This window comes from Triturus cristatus, chromosome 12 (assembly GCF_964204655.1).
Source record: "Triturus cristatus chromosome 12, aTriCri1.1, whole genome shotgun sequence".
NCBI lineage: Eukaryota > Metazoa > Chordata > Amphibia > Caudata > Salamandridae > Triturus > Triturus cristatus.
Genome location: NC_140595.1, coordinates 53,122,483 through 53,145,430, shown reverse-complemented (window position 1 = coordinate 53,145,430; position 22,948 = coordinate 53,122,483). Strand labels below are relative to the sequence as shown.

General features: G+C 45.9%; 1 protein-coding gene across 1 annotated transcript in view; it reads right to left on the bottom strand.

The window, feature by feature from the left end:
* The window catches only part of DOHH (deoxyhypusine hydroxylase), a 35,098-nt gene extending 16,269 nt beyond the window's left edge, over nt 1-18,829 (bottom strand). The window contains exon 1 of the mRNA XM_085639898.1: nt 18,463-18,829. Within this exon, the coding sequence (XP_085496024.1) occupies nt 18,463-18,736 (274 nt within the window). The 5' untranslated portion in view covers nt 18,737-18,829. The remainder of the gene's footprint in view (nt 1-18,462) is intronic.
* Between the last annotated feature and the right edge of the window lie 4,119 nt (nt 18,830-22,948).

The following is a 22,948-nucleotide window of genomic DNA, read 5'->3' as shown; positions in this document are numbered from 1 at the left end:
GTCAGGCTGTCAAAACATTTGTTTTCTCCTGGCAATATCACCCTTTAAAAAGGAACAAATAGAGATGCAAAGTGTAGGAGAGTTTAATCCTTGCAAGTAAAGCAAGGCCTTGGCGCATCTTCTAATACCGCAAGCTCGAATTAAATTGATTGAAAACATTAAAGAGAATATCAAATAGAATTTATACAAAAAAGTAAAATGAAGCAAACTGAGGCAAGGACTCATCACAAGGACAGATTAAAACCTTATTGGAGCCAAGGGATAACTCTAATGCCACTTTATGATACCGAATCGGATTAAAAGGACTCTGTCCTAGGAGGCACCCGCCCCAGACAGGTATAGCTCCATTTTGGGGGTGGTCTGCAGAGGCTCATACTCCCTTACTGAGGTTTTGGCTAGTTACTCCACATCTCTAAGTTGTATTTTTCTGGTAAGAAATACTTTTTTAACCCAGGTAATGTCAGTCTTGATAATGAAAGGGAAAAAGTTCTGGTCTATCCAGGATAGACAATTCCAGCTTAACCTAACCAGGATATGGCCAGGCCTCTATCACAAGCGCAGAGATCCTCCCTGTTGAAACCAGTGTACAAATTCGCCCATATTGGGCACCATAATAACAGGGGGGCCAGTTCAACACTATCTTCAACATATTCAACCCCCAACTCTTTGTGGACATTTTAATTGGCGCAGCCTGGGGTACGCCTAAGATGCGTTGCAGGACCCTATTCTCTTCCGTACGAAGGGCGGTCGAGTTAGAAAATGCCCAAAAACCAGCCCCATAGGTGAGGATGGGTAAACATTTGCTCCTAAAGACCCCCAAGAGAGGAGCCACAGTTATTTTTACCAATACGTGAGGTTAAGTTGCAAATATAGCCCGATGCAATGGAAAACCATTGTGAGGTTTTATATCTGCATGTGTCCCAGTTACCCGTGGCATCAAAATCCACACCCAAGTAGGAAAAGTCCTGTGTGGGAGCAATAGGGTGTCCCTGCAGAAACACATGCTTGGTCGTCACGGATTTGGGGCCACAAAACATAGTGACCTTTGTATGTGGTTTGTGGCTAAACCCAAGGCATTCATGAAGTTAACAAATGCCTGGAAAAGGGTATTGAGGCTCTTATGTGTTCTCCCAAGCAAAATGGCGTCATCCGCATAGAGTAACGTTGGAACTTTTGTCTTGCCCACATATCGTACATCTGCAGTACAGTCCGATAACACATCCTCAAGACAATTGATGTACAATAAAAATAGTATAGGGGTCAATACACACACTTGGCGTACACCCTTCTCCAGCGGAAAGCTGCTAGTGTGTTCTCCAGCAGGGCCAAATCTTACAGACACTGGAAGATCGAAACGCAGAACCCGCAAAAATTGAACGAGCCCTGAATCCATACCCTCCAGCAAGGTCCACAGTTTAGATCTTATGCTGTCGAAGGTGCTCGACAGGTCCATGAAGGCTAGGCAAAGGGAGTTCTGCTTTGCGCTGGTATATTTGCTAATAAGCAAGTGAAGATTTAAGCATTGCTCCAGGGTGCTCAACCCCTTCCTGAACCCATAGAGCACCTCCGACAGCATGTTCGCCTCCTGGACCCAGGACAAGAAGCACTCCAAAACCACTCTCCCAACAGGGAGATCGGGTGATAACTAGGGGACTGCAAATCGCCCTTTTTAAAAATATGCACGATGGTAGCAATATGCTACGAATCAGGGGAGGCCAGAGATGGTAAAAGGCATTGAAACAGTTACATAATAATTGGGCCTATAGTTCTGGGATGCATTTATATATCTCCATAGGGACCCCATCTAGCCCGGAGGCCTTCCAAGATGGGGACTTCATAATGGAATCCAAGATCCCTTCCAGTGTGAAGCGAATGTTAATTGGTAATTCCTCCATTGACTCCGGATCTATTTGGGACAAGTCAGAGCGATATAAAGCACTAAAATGAGCCACCCAAGCCTCTGAGCTAATGGTGGCAAATAACTGATCACATATATACCATTGAAGCAAACATACACGTAGCCATATTCTCAGCATCCACAAATAACGAGTTTAATTTCCTCCTTTGGCATCGTCACTGCATATGCCATGTACAAACACATGGTGATGTTGATCTTGGATGAGTTGTTCAGTAATCAGGTACACCAAGTTACATAGATGTACATAATGGTGACATTCAGAACAGTAGGAAAGAATGAATGTGTTTTACTGTTCTTTTCTATTTTCAGGGGAGGACAGTGTATTCTCCTAACCTGCACAGAGTAAATATACTTGTAACTCATGCGGCCAGGAGAAAGAGTCACTACTGCTCAGAACAGGGATCCAATTAATTTCACTGTCCTGACAAAAGCCATCGATGAGTATGGGCACAAGTAGGCTGAAACATGTTGATCATATAGATGTGAGGGATATCTAGCTTTTCCCTATACACCTCTCTCTTCATTTTTAACCTTACCCCCATTTTACTAAATGTATCTTCTTTTGAGGCAGGAGCTAATTTTAGATCAGCTTCTTGGTCACGGAACCCACACCATCTCTGCATTTCGAGACATCCCATCCTGGTGGAGAGTAGAACAAATAAGGTTTCTGACGTCACTGGAGTTCCAAACTTGGATACTGTATAGTCAAGAATTCTATATGACCAAGCTGTTTAGTAGTTTGCCCTGAAGAAGTCTGTGGTTTACTCCACATAGACGAAACACGTGTTGGCTAGAATTCATACCCATGTTGATCTGTGGCATATGAAAATAAAGAACAGAAGAAGAATTCTGTGGCAACTACCAATGTGGACTGTTCTGATTACTTTGGACACTTATTGCTCAGGATATTAACTCTCCTTTAAGTTTCATACTGTGGCTGCTTCTTGACATCTCACACTTACAATCAGATATGGGATATTATTCACAAAGCCTATCCCAGCAGATTTCAGCACCATTTTTGATCCTCCAACCTTTGCCGGCTCAGGACTATAAACGTTAAACAAAATATCTAGACATGAACAACAAAGTGCACTAACCAGCTAAGTGGGTTATGATCAGAAGAAAGACCATATAGGGACCTGCAGAGCAGCTCAAAGTTGCCAGCTACTGGAAAACCATGAACAGAACATCTCTCTCTCTTTCACACTACTAAGCGCTGCTCCCCATAACACGATAAAAGCACCCCGGTGCTCATCACACAAGGCATGGAAACATTTCCCACACAGGATCCAAACAAAGATAACCTAGTTCCAACAATAACACCCGATAGGGCGGAGCATGCTGTCCATGTCCGCAAGCTTTTCAGCACCCCATACAGGGGTAGCAAACGCCACATAAATGATGCAATACAAAGAAGTGACAGCTACGAAAACCACCATCTCATTGTTGACACAGAGTAGGTCTATTATAAAATCTAAACATTTGAACAGACTAATAGGTTTTATCATCTATAGGCTAGAGACACCGACAGATAAATACGCAAGTGAAGCTATTTATGCCAAAAATAAGACAACAGACAATGGCCGAGCCGTCCTGTCAATTCATCTCCCTTTTGCAGCTCTCTTTCTCTTACCGGCTGCGAAGTGCAGAGGGGTGCTCTTCCTGCCAGCCAGATCATTGGCATTTACATTGCTTGTGTCCACCAGTCGCTTAATTCGGGACACATCCCCATTCCTGCAAGCTTCGAAGAGCTCTCGGAAGGCCCCGGATACACCAGCGGCCTCGGTGGGGCAATTCGCTGGACTTGAGCCGGAGGAGGGGCCGCTGGTACTGCCGCTACTGCTGGAAGAGGAGCAAGAGCCTGAGGCGACCCCCAAAGGAGAGGGATCGGGGAGACTAGGGCCGCAGGGAGCACCAACCAGGACGGCGCTAGGCACTGCTCCACTGGCCTCTCCTTCGGGCTCTGCGTCCAAGCCGCGGCACGGGGAGAGGCTGGGGCTCCGCGGCGGGGAGGGCGGCACAGCAGGGGCAGCTGGGGGTACAACTGGGGGCAGCGGCAAATGCTGATGCTGAGCGCGACGAGACGCCGCCATCTTCCCACTGCCCAGCACTTGTCACTGCGGCAACGCAACCGGGACCGCTTCCTGCCTAGCACTGAACACGGGTGAACCTACAGCATCACATCCGCTGTCCAATCGGGGCAGTGCGCAGTCTAGTACTTTCTCTCTGTCAATTAGATGTTATGTACACAACGATGCGGCGACAGAAAAAAAGGACGAACAACAAGCCACAAACTCCCCCCCCCCACCACGCCTTCCTCCAGCGAATGTGACGGGCATCGAAGAGTGGGATACATTTTCTGTTTGTTTTGACTGACTGCACGATGATTTAGTATAGTCGTAAGTACTAATACAAATATTTTCATATAAATCGACTAGAAGTTAAGAAGGCTAGGTTTTGAATGCCCTTTTTTTAACTGATATTCTGCTGAAATGCACTTTAAAAATCTAGCATTAAAAAGACTTTACAAATAACACATCTGTTCTGAACTGGTGCCTGAACATAATTACGAATCACTCAGGTACACTATTTTAATACGATGATTCGAGCATTACTATCTAAAATAAAACAAATTCCGCTGGCAAGTTTGTTCCGTGGTCCTCGTTCTAGCTCTTGGGCGAATGTCCTCACAAGCGCTCCCCATGACGTTTTCGTTTCGCTTTTTCTGCCGTCCCACTTGGACGGCGTCGCCTGCTAAAAGGTTTCTTATCTTTATGGGGCCATGTGTTTGGCCCCATAAAGATAAGAAACCTTTTGCGACGCAAGGAAGGCAGAAGAGCCCGTCCAAATGGGACGGCTCAGAAAGCCGAGCAAAAACATCACAAACACCTCTTTTCCAATGGCTGGCCACCGTTTAGCATAAACGGTGACGCCGGCCAATGGAAAAGAGGGGCAGGGCTTAATGCCCCTTACAGAAAACAACCAAAGGCATTAAATCTCGCCAGCAAGACTGCGCATGTGCGCAGCCTACGCCAGGCGAGACCTAATAAAGCAGCTTACATAGCATTCCTCTATGTACCAATATTTCACACAGCCTGAGATGTACTTTAACAAAAATCAACATCTTCCCCAATTAAATAAACAATTTATCATACCGAAACTTGGAGGATACCAAAAATAAGAACAAGCATTTGCAAAGCAATAGGTCTCGCAGTAGTGAAAGTTTGAGCTACAGGCATTGCAGCTAATAAGAGAGCCGGCGTGGTGACAAACACACATGGGTGAGTGTGAACACACACACTCGCGTGCGCACACACTTACATTCAGCTCACCAGACCATGTGGACCTGTGCAAGAACAACAATCTGATGTGGGAGGTAAGGGAGTCGGCATGGTAACACAAGCACACATGGATGCGTGTGAAAACACACTCACGTGCACCGTCCGCAGACGTTATTTATTTATTTACCATCCAGTTTTCCCTACTGGAAAGCACTGATGCATACGGGCTGAGTCCACGCTACATACAGTCACAAAATAAATTAAATAAATAAATGCGTGGCATGAGCATGGCCCGTAAGCTTTATAGCGCCTCCTGGTGACTGATGCAATTGGCGCACGGTGAAACGGGCAACCACAGAGGTTATTGAAGACTACACAACCAAATCTCAAATATCAGAGCAGCTTTACACGTCGTGAGTTTGGAGGGAAACAGAGGAGGTAAAATAAAAGGTGTTAGTGTGTGTGTGGGGATACTGTAAGCGAAGGTAAAGGGGGCGGTGAAGCCACAGAGAATGATTTGTCATGTGTTTGCCGCCAGACGATTCTCTACAGAAATTACTCCTGCGCCATCTAAACGGCATCTGTCCATCAGAATACATGAATTACTCCTGCGCCTTCTAAACGGGGCTCTGTGCACCAGGATACTTTACTCCTGCACCAATAGACAGGTTCTGTTCCTTAAGATACTTTTACTCCCGCACCATCTAACAGGCTATAAAGGGTTAGGAATTTGGTAGGGAGGAAGGGGTATTTAAAGGTGGGCACTGGGCACAAGGCACTCTTTCTCCGGGAATTTTGTCAGGAGAAGAGGTGCGGCGGCTACAGTGTGAGGTGAGTGAGGGGAGGGGGGAGGAAGGGAGGTGGGGAACAGTAGGTCTTGGGAGGGATGAGGAGCCGTTAACCAGGGAGAGGATAGAAGAGTAGAAGAGATGCGTGGGGCAGCCGGCAGGGTAGGCTGATGGACCGGGGGTACTGAGGGCATCCTGGGAGGGGGACCAGCGCGCAGCACAGTGCCATCAAATTGGGGGGTGGGGGGCGTTTGTCGCCTCACTCAGGCAAAATATGGGATAGGCCGGTTGGACAGGGGGGGGGGGGGGGGGGGTCGGTTGTCAGTCCTCCGCCCTCTAAGTGACTAGTGGTCGGGTTGCAACTCGCACAACGAGAGGATTCAAGGAGACACTGGTGTCCTTGGAAAGCGGTGCGAGGGCCAGCCTTAATTCACAGAGAGAGTCAGTCACATATAAAGAGTGAAACCGCTTGAAGAGCTTGCATGAGGGTTTTAAGATTCACAATGAAACAGCAAGGCAGCAAGTACTCCAGACTGTGTGAACGTGCCAGATTGGCACAAAATGCAAACTGCACCAACTATGCGGGGAGTGCACTATTTGGTATTGCGGGGAGGGGAGTTGGAGGTGTGAAATGTGTTGTTTAGCAGGGTGCGTTCTAAATTTGCAAGGCGTCGGAAGGGTCCAAAGGAAAAGCATGCAAGCTCGAACACGACTTCCATCGGACACGAAATACTACTCAACAGAAATATTAAAATGCCCTGTTATGCACAAACTGATCTAATAATGGCATTTCTCGAAGTGTTGTGGTAGCGGTCTAGAGAACTGTTAATTGTCATGGCTGCTGTGATGGGCATCAGGTGCTCAGAGACCAGACCCTATGGAATGCCCAGAAGCCAAGTCTGTAAACCGCTCTGTCCACCCCGGTCCTGAAAACGTCTACAGACAAAACTTGGAGGGTATCTATGGTGGACTCGAGCGCACGGTACGTTAGAAGCTGGCATTGCACTTTTATCAGCTGTGCCTGTTATTGCATGGGCTTACTGTGGCTGCAAGGGAGCGTGGAGCGCCCTGGGACACTATCACAAACCCCTTCTCCCAGTACACATCGTCTCCCGCCAGGGCTTTAAATGGAAGTATAGAAGTGCAGGTACTCACTATCCCGAGTACCTGTTTGCTCCTGGGAAGTGTCAGCACTCGCCCATTAAATGTATTGCAGCCGACCTGAGAAAGTGCAGTTCTCTCCCTTTCAAATTAAAGAAGCGCAAGTACTCAGTACCTGCCCACTTAAAGTACTGCCTCCCTCCACATATGTGCCATTTTGAAGTGTGCTTGCACAATACACGCCTTCTGAACGGTGCGTTAGATGCACGGTGGTCGCACCTGGCCATAAATTGCGATGGATCATTGTGTTCGGGTGTAAAGCCTCAGCAGCGCCAGCAGCCCTGCTCAGGAGCTGCCAGCGTATGCCATGCCTGCGAGGGTATGAACTGCGGATATTCCGTTACCCCTGCGGTCGGGGGGCTTCCATTGGGAACCCTTCAGCCCCAAAACCCCCATGGCCCCCTGCAATTTTCGTTCTGCGTGTCTGAGTGCTGGCGGTTTAAATCCAGCGCCTTGAAGTCGCTGTTCGCAGACAGGCACTAATGATCTGCAGGGTAGACCCCTGAGGGACTTGGATTGTGTGATGGCCTCTGTGCCTGCTACCTACTTCAACGGGAGTGGGAGCTAAGGGGCGCTATAAAGAAAAGCATCCCCCTCAGAGAACAGCTGGCTTCTTGAACGCGGCCAGCCTGGGAGAAACTCTGAATGTAATCTTTGGAACAGATGAAGTGCGGCAAATAAAGCGGCTGCGCATTTTTCATTAACACAGCGCCTAAAGTAAACATAAAAATCGCTTTGAAAAGCACTGCACCAGGTCTTTAAGAATATGGACACTAAAGTAAACAAAACATAAATACTTATGAGCCCAGCGCAGACAGTAAAAAACCAAAGTTCCACACCGTGCGTTAAAACAATTATAAAATAAAAAAATAAAAAAAAAAACAAGAATGCGCCCAGCATCGAACTCCGGCAAGCTGCATACAGGAAGCAGCCTTTTCATTGCAAGAACAATGAGAGCTTCGCAAGATGGCAGAACTGTCCACGGCAAGCTGTATAAGCGAAGCAGCATTTTCGTTGCTATGACAACAAAATGGCGTCGGTCTGGCCACAGTCCCTACGGACACGCGCATGCTGTTTGCTTTGGACAAATGGCGAGAGCAGCCATCTTTGTCCATGCAGACGCGTGCATGTAAGCCTTTCGGAGAATTGATTGCAAAAGGCACTCGCAAGGTGAGAGCAGCGCGCCAGGCGAGACCTAAAAATGGGACAAGTTGTTCATGGCTTTAACAGCCTCCTAAGAAAGGTAGATTGCACAGAAGCAAAGATAACGGTATGGGAGGGTCAACTGGAGGGTTTTCAGAGCGCGCAAAGGATAGCCCTCCCTGATGTTTCCCAACCTTTCGCACTAAAATATGCTGGGAGGCGTCCTACATGAAATACACTATATGACAATGTTCATCTAAAGGCTATGTTGGGTGAATCTGGAGTGAGGGGTACTTTTTAAAGAAGAACTGTAGGTAAAACGACCTCCTCTAAATGAGGGTAACCAGAGGTCAATACTGCCTGGTTCTCTCATTAGACAGTCTGGCCTGTACAGACACAGGAACCCGCCTGCAACCCAAAGGGTCGCGTGCAGCTAGTGCTTTAAGGTGGATGACAGAGAAATTATGAGGGCATTAGACATTTTGCTTTATAGGACAGTGATCTAAGCGGCAGAAATAACTGAGTAATCATTATAGAGATGTGGCCTGCAGCTATACAAGTGTCATACATCTGAAAAATTAATCATTGCTTCTATCTTTATTATACAGCAAATACTAGAAGGAGTCTTGGAACTATCAACCAATCCAAACTCCGATAAGGTAATTGCTACGTCATCCTGTGTAGGTATAGCAGAATAGGACGCCGCTGCTGTCCTTGCTGCTAAAAATCTGTCACATGGTAATCAATGCTAAGGCAGAAAGCACGGTTCTCTGGTGAGGCGTTAAAGGCTCAGCCAGGGAAAACTCACTGCACTCATTTCCTAATGTACTGCCTTACGATGATTTTTATGATACAAGCCGAAGTCCTAAAATTTCAAATAAATGTATTTCCACTATTTCTTCAGAGACTACTGAAAATGAACTTGTACCACAGTACCAGATTCTATCTATCGAGATTTTGCGTACTTCCTTGATTCATAGAGTTCTACTCCATCACCTGGTTGGGGCTATCAGTTTTGGCTAATCTTCAAACCCCAATATCTTGGAACCAACAATTGTGGTAAGGAGAGTGTTCTGCCCCAGTGAGCTCCTCCAATGAAGCACCCTGCAGATATTGTTAATTTAATATTGTATAGCGCATATATACCGGCAGGTCTCATAGCGCTCAGACAAAGGAAGAAACAAACAACGAAAAAGGCTGGGTCCTTAGGTACTGAAAGGTTTCACAACCATATCAAACGCTTCTCTGAAAAGGAGGGTTTTTAGTTTTGTACGGAAGGGTAAAAGTCTAGATTCCTTCCGTAGCTCTCCGGGCAACTGATTCCAGAGTTGTGGCAGGAGGATCGGGAAAGCTCTCCCCCCTTTGGTTGTAAAATTGAAACGAGGGCATATTAGTCTACTGGCTTCCGCTGAGCGCAGCACACGTCCTGGCATGTATTTGAGTACCCGTTCTTTTATGTACTCAGGGGCATGTCCGTGGAGGGCTTTGTGGGTGATACACAAACCCTTAAACTTGGCTCTTTGCCTAATGGGTAACCAGTGCAATTCACTCAGCAGAGGGGTAGCATGAGTTCTTCTGGGCAATCTAAAAATGAGCCTGGCTGCATCGTTCAAAACTATCTGCAATTTACTGGTGAGTTTCTGAGGTAGCCCAACATATAGTGCATTTCCATAGTCGAGTCTAGAGACTATAGTAGCAGCTACTATTGCCTTCATGGTCGAGACCGAGAGGAGGGGAACCAGTTCCCTCAGCTGTCGCAGAAGACCAACACAAGTACCGACCACCGCATTAACCTGATTGAACTAGTTCAGAGTCGATCTTTATGCCCAGACTTTTCACCACAGATACTGGTATGGGGGGGGGGGACTTCTAGCTCCTGAGGCCAGAAAAGGTCATTCCAGGGGTTACCTTTAGTTGAAATAGCAAGGACCTCCGTCTTGTCAGGGTTGATTTTTAAAGAGTTAGCCGTCATCCAGTTAACTGTGAACCTGAGTATGCTCCGAGCAGACTGTTGAGCGTGGGACGAGTTCTCAATCCTTAGGATGAGCGGAGTGTCATCCGCATAGTTGAACACTCTGCAGTCCATTTTGGCTAGCGCGGTCACCAAGGGCTGTAGGTATATATTAAAGAGAAGGGGGGGGGGAAATAGTGCGGATCCTTTAGGGACCCCGCAAGAGATGTTGCCCTTGTCTGATACCTGCTCAGCCAATTGGACCCTCTGCGTTAGTCCTGATAGAAAGGATTCTAGCCATTTATGGACCTGTCCTTGAATGCCCAGGTCTGCCAAACGAGAGAGTAGTTTTTGGTGGCAGACCGTGTCGAACGCCGCTGACAGATCTAATAAAATCAGGGCGTTCGCTTCTTTATTATCGGCCTTTCGTCTGAGTTCATCCACGACCGACAGCATAACCAGCTCAGTACTATGGTGGGCTCTGAAACCTGCCTGGTGGACCTGGAGAATCTCATGCTTTTCCAGAAATGCTGAAAGAGTTATCAGAACATGTTTCTCCAAGACCTTCGCCAGAAAGGGAGGCTGAGAGATAGGCCTATAGTTCTTTAGTATAGTCCTGTCAGCACCAGGTTTTTTTAAGAGAGGAATAACTCTGGCCTCCTTCATATTAGCAGGGACCTGACCGATTGCCCGGGACTTATTCAGGAGCGTAAGAATCTGATTCTCCAAAGCAGGAAATGCCATTCTAAAGATCCGAGGGGGCAAGGGTCAATAGGGGAGCCTGACTTGGTCCCATAGGCCAGAAAAGAAAGAGTACTTGTGTCCAAGAGCGGAAAGCTGGTGATAGGATTGCCCTTAAAAGGAGGGGAAGTAGGCGATTCCGAGGCGCCTGTAGTGGTCCGTATGTCTTTAATCTCTAGAAGAATGCTGGTTACTTTCTGCAGAAAGAAGACCTGAAGAGCATTGCAGTCAGAAGGTGCGGCTGCAGGGTTGATGTCAGACTTTTTGCTAAGTTCTTTCAGAATCTTGAAAGTCTCCTTTTGGATGTTGGGTGCGCTGGCAATACGCTCCGCATAGTACTCGGCTTTCCTAGATGTAATGGCCTTTTTGTACAGTGTAAGGAGGGATTTATAAGTTGTTAACTCAGCAGGGTCATAGACTTTCCGCCATCGTCTTTCGGCTTGACGAAGGCTTTGTTTCCTTTCCCTCAGTGGTTCATTGAACCAGGGGGGCCCCTTACATTTGTGTCGAATTCTTTCCGTACGTTCTGGAGCTACCTGATCAATAGCAGCATGTAGGGTGTTAGTAAGGGTAATGCTTTCTAGATCAATGTTGCCTGCGTCGAAATTGGGTGGGGATAGCCTCTGTAATATAGCCCCTAAAATCTCGGCCTGAATTTTATTCCAGCTCCGCACCTTCCTCCATTTGAGAGGGGCTAGTGGAAGAGGGCCGTCTACGGGCACCCAGCACGAGATCAGGAAGTGATCTGACCAGGCGCATGGTTGGATGTCCATGAGCCTGTCCCACCTATCGGAGGACCAGATCAGATCTAGAGTATGCCCCTTAATGTGGAATGGGCGGTCAACTATTTGGACAAGCCCCATGGAGGACATTACCATTTCAAGCTGTTTGGCGTACGGCTCTCTCGGGATTATTTCCCAATGGTGATTGAAGTCTCCAACCACCATGAGACGTTGGTATAGAGTGCTGAGATCAGACACAGTCTCAGTGAGATAGTCATAAAACCTCGGAGTTGCCACCGGAGGACGATAGACCACCAGGAGCAGAAGACAGGAAGATTTAAGGGAGATTTTAATTCCTAGTAGATCGGTGTGGTCAATGCTCTCTGCAATGATCTTTGTGCCCATGAGCTTGGTTTTAAAGAAAATCGCCACACACCCCCCTCTCTTATTATCCTGCCTGTTATGCCAAAAGGCATCAAATTCCCCAGGAAGGGCAGCGATAATATCCGGGGCAGAGGTATCACCCAACCAGGTCTCTGTTAATGCCAAAATGTCGATGTCCCCCTCCTGGAGAAGTGTGACAATTTCTAGGTGCTGTTTCTTTAGTGATCTTGTGTTTAGGACCACTATATTTAGACCCGGAACATGATCCGAGCTGATGCTATTCAGAGGTGCTTTCCTCAAGAAGGTGTGGCTGCTAGTCACCTGTTGCCTCCGAATGTTTTCATTTTCCAGTTTGGCAATGGTGACGTTATTGAGCCCCTGATGACCCACAGCCAGATGAAGTAACTCTGAGGCAGAGTATCTTAGCTTAGGACCAAGGGTTATGGCCCCTAGCCCCGGACGGCCGTGGACGGGCGCAGACGGGCGTGCCTTAGGCGCGCCTTCGGCATGCCCGCGGCGCGCGTCCGCTCCAGCATCAAAGTTAAGGCTGGCCGCTTCCTCTGAACAGCCAATCAGCTCTGCTGTGCAGCAGCTGTGCCCCCCCCCCCCCCGACCATTAGACCGCTTGAATACAGCAGAAGTGGATAAACGGAGGCTTAACAGATTTCCCCGCGCTGACCCCCAGCAAGTGATTAAAAAGTCATTTAAAGCAAATGTGTTCTCAGGAGTGAAATTTACGATGTTACAGGAATTCAAGGATCAAATTTGAATATCAGCAGCACATCGCAACACAATTACCCCCGTTCCCCACAATGCTTTCTAAATCAATTACAATTTCAGACAGTAAGTAAAATAAAGTTTTAAAATCAACTGATAACGCTATCCGGAGGGCAGCCCGATTACCGTGGCTTGTCTCTCCCTCTATCCAGATATGAACTCCTTAATACTAGAAAAGTAATATGTCTTCAGACTGACGGTTTCACTAGCAGATTTTCTCTTTTGGCTGTATGTTAATTGAATTTGTTGAGTGCACGAATACCCAAAGGTGTCTTGGTGCTAGGTACAAAGTGCTGTTGAGACCAAAGAACAGATTACACCGAGTTAAATGCCTGGGTCTTCAAAGATTTTCTAAAGACAAGAGATTTGGCAAACTTTTAATATCAAGAGGAAGTTTATTACAAGCAACAGAGGCGCCCAACACAAAGCTGCGACCTCCCCAGGCCATGCGTTTGAATTTGGGAAAGATCACCGCTTTGGCATTTGCTGATCTGAGTGGCCTATGGGGAATGTGCCATTTGAAGCGGTTTCGCAAGAACATCGGTCCAACCTCATGTAAGGTTTTATAAGTTAATCAAAGAGCTTTAAAGATGATGCTTTGTCCGATTGGTAGCCAATGAAGTTTCCGCATGGGCTTAGAAACCTGTTAGTATTAAGGGATGCTACGAGACGTGCCGCAGCATTTTCAAAGTTAGTAATTTGTTGAGAGCATGTTTGTGAGTATTAAGATAAAGGCCGTTGCAATAATCAAGCCTGGACAGCACAAGCGAAGTAACAACTCTTTTCTAGAGCTGTAATGGAATAAACTGGAGCAACTTCTTGATGATCTTGAGGGTATAGAAGGCCTTAGACATAACAGCATTGGCTTGGTCACTGTAGGAAAGTTTATCATTTATCAAGACTCTCAGGTTCCAAGTTTTATTGTGGGAAGAGGGCCCAACTCTTGGGGCCACCAAGTAGGTCTCCAAAAGGAAACTAAACTACGAAGAGGAGCACCTCGGTCTTGTTTGAATTTTTCCTGTAGGCAGTTTTCGGCCATCCATTTGCTGACCACCCGCAAACAGTTGCAAAACTAGGTTTCTGGGTTAGATAATCCTCTAGCTAGGGAGATGAGGATTTGAGAATCGTCTGCATAAGAGAAAAACCAAAAGAATAAATGAGTTCAGCCAGAGGTGTTACATATATATGGTGTACCTGGAGCCCTAGTTGAGTGGTCCTACAGAACCTTACTAGCCTCCACTTTCTCTTCACCAAGAAGATCCAGAGGGGCAACACACCATGAATGCTGCCGATACTGGATCCAAGATGTCTCTTCTGGTGCAACATTCAGGACAATAGGTTATGCAGTGCCAGTGGACAAACGTCGGTCTCGTTGCAGATGGAAGGATAAGCTCACAATCTGAGACCTCAAATTAGTTTCTTAACACAGTAAGGCACCATGTTGTGGTGGTGCAATTCAGGCATTCGTCAAGCGTGACTCATGGTCCCTCATGCCATTTGAATTGGGATGGAAAGGACTGGGCTCCATTCGCTCAGGACAGAGCGAAGGGGTACTGCATATTGAATAACAGAGCCGAAAGGTGAAAGTCAATTGTGGGCAATACCACAAAGTTACAGTGGGCTTTGGATCAAAGTGTCACATGTTTGTCTTTGTTTGCACTCTTGTTTGCTTTTTAGTGGATTGCTCCCCTTGTCCATCCTGTTTCTGTCACTTTGCTTCTTCTGTTTGTTCCTTTTCCGGAGAACAGCCTTTTTTACCACCTTTTAACTTGATAATGTGTATCCTTTCATGGGTCACATTTAAACAACTACTTTTGAGGTTTTGCCTTAGGCTGTGCTTGCTTAATCACTTGTAATTTAAAAAAAAAAAAAAATCTTAATAGGGCCTTGCAGCTGGCCCAGGACTTACTATCCCTAGGCTTTGCGGTCTCTAATTGTTTTGCTTCTTACTGGTCAGCAGCATCAGTGTCACGTTATTAGGTTTCACTTCCTCTTTCCTTGGCTGTCCCCTGGAGCTTTGACCAAGTACATTTTTGTCTGGTAGCCAGTGTCCTTACACTGGCCAGGCACTTCCACTGTACTATTTGTTTCCCTTGCACTCCCCCTGCCATCCTCCAGCTCACTCATGATGCATTACCTACTCCGCCCCCCAGTTCGTCCAGCTCTTCTTCTTGGAAGGTTCCTTGATCCAAGCGAGCTCTCTGAAGTCTTTATCTCACTGAGAATTCCAAAAGGAGGCAAACTCTACTTCAAGCTCTTGGAGAAAACTAACAGCAGGATGATGAAAGTACAATCCAGTCTTTTCCCTGGCCAAGACAGAAGCAGCAGGCCAACATAGAGCACGCAGCAAAGTGGCAGTTCCTCCTGGCAGATTTTACAGGTCTTCTTCCTGGCAGGTTCCTTAGTTCAGTAGTAGTCTGAAGTTCCGGGCCCCAATATTAATACTGCATTTCTCGTTGTTCTCTTGGGCAGAGTGTCTGTGCTTAGTCCAATCCAGTTTGGTCCTCTCTGGCCCAGCTTCCCAGCAGGAGGTGGAGACAGCATTGTCCAAGGCAGACCAGGCCCAATCAGGGGCAAGGAAATCTCCTCCCACTACTCTAAATGCAGCCCAGGTCTATTCAGCTCAGCCCTGACCTATCCAAAGGCAGGACACACCTCAATCATCCCAGTGGCTGGCTGAAGAGAATGCACATCCCCAGCCCCTGTCACTCTAAAGCCGACAGTCAATCCACAACCCAGCAGAGGAACACAGGATGGCTAAACAAGAAAATATCTACTTTCTAAAAGTGGTATTTTCAAACACAGAACATAAAAATCATCTTTACTAAAGGATGCATCTCTACATTCTGAGTTCAGACATACTAAACTCAATTTTTCTATCTTGTTCCAATGGGAATATATACTCACAAAATGTTAAAGAGCATTTTTTATTCTCTCCTATGGGACAGATACCCTTTCAACATTGAAAAACAAATTACACAGAACATGTCACACACACCAGTACATGTCCTACCTTTCAAATACACTGCAGCCTACCTTAGGGGTGACTCAAATGTACTACAAGGGAAGGTTAGGGCTTGGCAAGTGGAGGCACTGGCCAGGTTGACATGGCAGTACAATCTGCATGCAGACACTGCAGTGGTAGGTCTGAAAAACCTTTGAAAGGCTGCTCGTGTGGGTGGCACAATCCGTGCTGCAGGTCCACTAGCAGCATTTGATTTACAGGCCCTGGCACTCTCAGTGCAATTTACCAGGGACTTACCAGTAAATCAAATATGCCAATCATGGAAACACCAATCCATAATCCAATTTACAAAAGGAGCACTTGCACTCTAACACTGGACAGCAGTGAGAAAGTGCGCAGACACACTAAACCAGCATCAGAAATAGTCAAAACTAGGAGGTCAGAAAGAAAAAAAGACAGGGGAAACACACAAAAAGATGCCAGGTCTAACAAGGATGATCTGTTGTCCTGTGCTGTACACTTTGATGGGTGGAAACAAAATGTAAATGGCTTAACAGACCAGTGGAAGAATAGGGCTAACTAAAAGCCCCTTTGTGTGTCTTTATATGCATATACTTAAAAAAAGGAAAACAAAAAAGTTCTTGGCTAACACCAGAATGAATAAAATAAATCATTCATCCTTGACATGACCCTCCAAATTATCCTCTGCACCCAATGCACTTCAGTAGTAGAGATGTGAGGACGGAGTTAGTAATATCGTCATGACACTACGCATTGTATTGAGAAAAATAAAACCTAATCTGTCAATTGCTTAACCACTAAATAGCACTGTCATCATTGAGTATGGACTTGTGCCTCTGTGAGGAAGTTCTCCCACTCATAACAAATGCAAGTGAGGAGGCGGTACGTCACCATACATCCTCCTAGGAAGACAACATTGTCACAAAACGTACGGCAGCTGCAGGTAGAATACACAACAGGTATTCTTGCCAGAGGAAGCCTCACAAACAAAATTGTGTAATGCTTCATCATAGGCAACCTTTCCCCACCTTAGAAGGACAATACCTACAGGGCGGAATCAACCTCCTCTTCTGACTCGGCGCAGGAGGGAGTTCTTAGATAAAAACTACTGGACAATAAAGGAATCTAAGTCAGTGAATTAAAAATACCTTAATGTATCCCGGCTATTTGCCTTTATTAGTGGGTACATTAGGTAAGGTTAAAAACTAGAGGGGCGGTAATAGGAGAGCAATGACTAACAAACCAAAAAAAAAAAAAAAAATAATAATTCAGGCCAACATGTTGCTGCCCCTCTTAGAAGCCCATACGGGTCTGGGGCATTCCTCAAGGCTAGGGAAAATGGTGAAAAATAAAGAATTACTAGTGTGCTCAGGTAAGTCCTACAGGGAAACCTACTCGGTACCCGCTCTCCGAGAGCGGGTGCCAAGTAGGTTTACCGGCATGGTGGGCCTTTTGACGAATGTGTGACTACAAAGGATACCCTCCCTCTCTCTGTTCAAGAAGCCGGAATCCCCTAAAATCCAGGGTGATTCTCCTTGTGCGTTTTCAGGTAGGACTCTTCTGAGCACATTCATAATTTTTTATTTTTTCAGCATTTTCCTTCCTCACTAAGTAAGCAGGCGAATAGGCCCCCAAAAGTAAGGTAGGGATCCCTGGGCCTGAGTAATAGGGTTTCTGTGACCGTCCAAGTGGGACTTGTTGGCTGTCTTTAGGCAAGAATACAAACCGTGTATTCTACCTGCAGCGTACTTTTTGTGGTAAGGAAGCTTTCTCATACAGTTCCAGGCTTTCCATTAAGAGTGAAGTTTGTGCAATGCTGGCTGCTGATCCAGATCTTGGAGGTCTGCTGAGGTAGGTTATCTTGTATGTACCTTGCCAAATGTTTTATTGCTAATGGTCATCATTAAGGGCAGGAGGGGATATTTTTTCACTCATTCGGCTTCACATTGTATAATAAAGATAGAACCAACTATTTATTTTTCAGAACGATGGCACTCCTCACATGTATTCGGCCACACTCTTGGCTGCAAGCTACATCCGATAGTGGTTGCTTAGCGATTTATGCTGCTTAGATCATTTTTCAATAAAGCAAGAAGTCTACTGCCCTCATCCTTTGTTTTTCATCCACTTTAAAGCACTAGCGCCAGGCGACCCTTTGGGATGCAGGAGTTTTAGAAAAGATCACTATTAGCTGGCTATGCTCGGGGCACTGGATTTATGCGATTTTTCAGAGTTTTAATATAAATATGGATTTGCCACATAATGCACCATCCGCTGCATAATCAGCAGATTAAAAAATACATTCAAGCTCAAACAGAGCAAAAATTATTAAAGATGTGTTGCGTGCAGCAGAAGACACTTTGCAAAGGTTGACTGTTCCACTTTCAGTGGCGTATTGCTGTGTTGAACGAGTACCTATAAGATGAAACTCTTCTCATGACAATGATAATGTGGAGCAATGACTAATGAACACATGGCAGTACGAAATGTGCCACATAACTTGCTTTTTGTTGCCGGTTAATTTAGTGAACCCTACCACATTATGTGGCTCTCCCTAGCCGCATAATTACAGTGTCCTTGGCTATGCCATACGTAGACTGGCAGTCTCACCCGCTTCATGCCGCACCATGGGCTCCTGCTCTCTGTCCATCAGAACTGTCCTGAGAGCCGGCTCGGCCGCACGGTCCCCCATCTGTCCTAGGCAGTAGGCCGCCTCATGCTTGAGCAGCGCAGACGGATCATGGAACGCCCCGCTGATACCGGCTATGGCCTCCGGGCCGCCCAAAGCGCGGAGGGTAAAGAGAGCTCGGAAGCGCTGGCTCAAGGGCCGGCTCTGGTCCACCAGCTCTCGGCCGAGGCGCTGCAGCTCCTCCTGGGGCACCATCTTTCCCCGGACAGCACCGGTGTATCTTTAATTGCCACACCGGTCCTAGGCACAGAGCGCGGCCATCTTAGAACAGGTTCAACGTAACAACCGGGACCAACCAAAGCACGAAATACATATTAAAACATATTTAAAAAGTAGGCAACGCTTGGTCATGCCGTAAAGAACACTTGCTTTTATTTATTTTAACTTCATCGATTACGATATTGAAGATTTGTTCTTCAAAAGGCAGTGATAAACCCAAGCTTTCATAAACACGCACCCCTCTCTAGGCTCCCAAATGGTAATGCTCGGGTGTGAAAATAGAAACAAAAAACAGACAATGGCTACTCTAGGATACACGACAGAACACCGAAACAGAAGAAGGACAATTTGTAACTCCAGCTATCTGGGCTGCCCTAAAACTTTAGAATAGGATGGTTCTGCCAGTTTACTGTCGGTCTACGGTATGTAATCGCTGCCAAGGTTTCTGTTTGCTCAAATGTGGCACTTCTGTACTTTCGGTGTGCTTATGTGTGATATTTTATTGCTATAAGCGTGACCCTTTGAGTTGCACTTCACTGCGAATAGAACACAGCTGTTCTTTCCATGGATTGAAATAAATATCAGAAACTACCCACTTTGTGCAACATGAAGGCTTAGAAGTGCTTTTAAACCAACGTGATCTTGGCAAAAATACAAGGACAGACCAAATGTGTCAGTCACCCAATATATGGGACTGCTTGCCAACTATATCATAGGTTTACCACTTTCCCATCACGAACCTTGACGGGTTCAGCTACAAATAGAAGTATGCATGCACACAAATAGACAGAATATCAAATGTTGGAAATTGTTCTTTTTAGTTTATTTTCGAAAAATGTAGGACCCTAAAACGTCAATATAATTATAAGCACAACCACTGTAATCTGGTATGATGTCTGTGCATATTAAGAGACAGAAAACTACAATTCCCAGAATACATTTTAACATCACTAATTATCTCAGCTCAGAGGGTTGAAAGGGGGAGTAAGCCTGGGCAGAATTTTAACCTGTGACCTTTAAATTATGGTCACCTCAAGGCAGCCGGGGAAGTAGCTACTTTGCCATAAATGTGTAGCATTTCAGTAAATCTCCGAAGCAGTAATAATAATAATAATACTTTATTCGGTATAAAAAAATACCATAAAAGTGCAGATCAAATACATCATAATATAAAAACAAAACAATCAACAGCTTAAAATAATACATATTCGATCCTTCCATGAGTGGGAACCCCTTATCACATGAAATTCATATTAAAGACCAATGAGAGGCTAACATCACGGGCCACAAAGGTACATATAAGAAACATCAAAATTAAGAGAGGAACATAATAGTTTGACAGCTTAGAAGTGATATATATTTGCTCCGATCACAATTTGTTCATCTGGTACCTCTTGTGTTTCTGAGTCTGATGGCTACCCTTAAAAAGTTTACAGTGCAGAACAGGGTCAGTGTGTCTGTAGACAATTTTAAAAATAACAGGGCCACCTTTGCATGTTTAAATCTAGAAGTCCTTAGAATACTTTTTAAAAACAAACTCCTAGATAGTGAATAAAAAGGGCATAATAAAACCAAGTGAAGGGTATCCTGAGGAGACCGATGGTCGCAGCCACACAGACCCTTCCACTCTATGGATGTTGTGTATCCTGTCGGATCAGCTAGTATGTGGTGCAATAGATTGAGCCTAAACCGTGTCATTATAAATATATCATGGGCATTATAGAAATAAGATAAATAGGGCTCGATACCCAAACATGATTTAGTCAGGAGGTGTTCTCTAACTGACTGTTTAACCAGTTCCCTATCTTCCCTGCATGATATAACATGCATCTGGAACCGGGCTTGCACCAAGGTCTTATCATGCACTGACATTTTAGTGGGGTTATCAAAAAGATCTGCGCATCCTATGGCTTCTAAAGTCTCCTTTACATACTTAAGCCATGGGATGTTCAGCCCCCGGTCGCGGGCAAGGTAGTCTGTTATAATCTGCTTACTAAATGAGGCCTCTGTATTTGCCAATATTTTGGCCCAACAGGTTAGGGGTTTGGCTTTCAGCCTATCTCTGACATAACTGACACCCAGTTCTTCGTGAATGATGTGGAACAGTGTGCTCTGAGGCACTTTCAGTAGGCGCCGAAGGTACTTGTTTTCCTCGGTCTGCAGATGCTGCGTGTCAATAAAACCCCATACCTCGCTTCCATAAAGAATTTTGGCACAACATTTAGAGCTATATAAGCTCAGTATTTGCTCCGGGGACCAACGGCCCAACCTTCGTGCAAAGTTCATGATCGACCCAGAGCAGCTCACTAATGTGCGGCATTTCTCTTCTACAAGTGCCTTAAAATTAAGACGACTGTCAAATAGTATCCCCAAATAAGAAAAGGAGTGCACCTTTCCCAGATGATGGGAACCAATCGAGTAAACATCATTTTTACTCGTTTTTTTTCCCTACTTCCATGATGTACGACTTAGTTAAATTAGGGGACAGATCTAGTTTCTCCATAAAGGAAACAAAGCCATCTATCAAACCTGGAGCCCTTTGGATGTCCGCGCGAGGAGAACCGCGTCGTCCGCATAAAGCAGGACGGGGATCCCTCTTAAGCTAATCCGCGGGGTATCAACCATTAAAGTGCTAAGTGCCTGATCCAAGCCATTTATGTACAGGGTGAACAGAAATGGGGCCAGAATACATCCCTGTCTCACCCCACTTGAACATGGAAAAGGGTCGGTGGTACTTCCCTCCTGATTGTATCTGACACTGGCAGTGGTGTTCTGGTGCAATACCTTTAGAATGTTAATAAGTCCCGGGTCCACACCAAGACCTCCCATAATTGCCCATAATTTCCTACGGTTGACTCGGTCAAAAGCAGCCGTCAAGTCCATGAAAGCCAAGTACACAGTTTCTTGGCTGGCAATGGTGTACTTGGCTACCAGTAAATAAAGGTTAAGACATTGATCGGTGGTTGACTTTCCCGGCCTAAAGCCATATTGGGTGTCAGTGATAATCTGTCGATCCTCCGCCCAGTCCATTAACCGGCTGAGGATAGCCCTTCCTAGAAGTTTCGCTGACACATCAATTAGGGAAATGGGCCGGTAGCAAAGTGGGCTGTCCTTATTGCCTTTTTTGAAAATGGGAACGATTATGGATGTGGACCAAGCTGGTGGCATACCTGTGTCTACTACTGCATTAATGACTCTGGCCAGGATTGGTGCCCAAAGATCTACCTGGCACAAGCAAAGATGAGGAGGAATCCCATCAGGGCCCGGTGCCTTATTTCGAGTCAGTCCATCAATTGCTACCTTGATCTCCCCCAGGGTGAAACTTATCTGGTTGATAGACTGCTCCCCCCCCCTTCTGCTTCCGTCTGGGCCTCATTCAGGCAGTGATTGTAAAGCCCATGGAAATGCTCATACCATGATTCTGGCAGGATGTGATTAGCTACCCTTGATTTATTTGCCTCTTGGAAGCAAGAGTCATTTATAACTTTCCAGAAAGCAGTTGTGTTCTTTCGCTCTATCGCTTCCCTTAAGTCCTCCCAAGCCTGCTGCTGCAAACTAGTTTTACGGCGTTTTACCGCCGATTTATAATTTGCCCTACATAGGGTCACCCTCCTCTTATCTCTTGGGGAAGAATTTAATGCTAATTTCAGCCCTCTCAGGGCGCGGGAGCACTTTTGGTCGAACCACCTTGGGTCATTCGTTCTTTCTTTGTATGTTTTGGCCCTAAGCAAACCATAAATTAGATGGGCAATACCCTCGAATGCCATGACCAGTTCAATACCCTCCACATTTGGGTTTAGACAGTCCGCGATAAGCTGTTGGCCATTTTCAGCTAATGCTCTGTAAAAAGCTTTGCCGTTAGTCTGTGACCATCTGAGCCTCCTCCCTTGATCAATAGCACATAGCACCCCTCCCCCCCCCACTCTCTGTGGGTTCTTGTAGGGATTTAACTCCACGAGGGACATGACTAGAGGGTTATGATCACTGAAAATACTTAGACATATTTTGAAACCCGTGACCCATTTTTGTAGTATATTCGAAACAAAGATAAAGTCAATAAAAGAAACACTTCCTCTGCCTTTAAATGTGGGGTGCACAGTTGTATCCTTTCCAGCTTAAGCCAGGTCCATGGTATGTGTGAGGGCATGTGTGTTTAGAAGCTTGCCTAACGCCCTTCCGTCCTTTGTA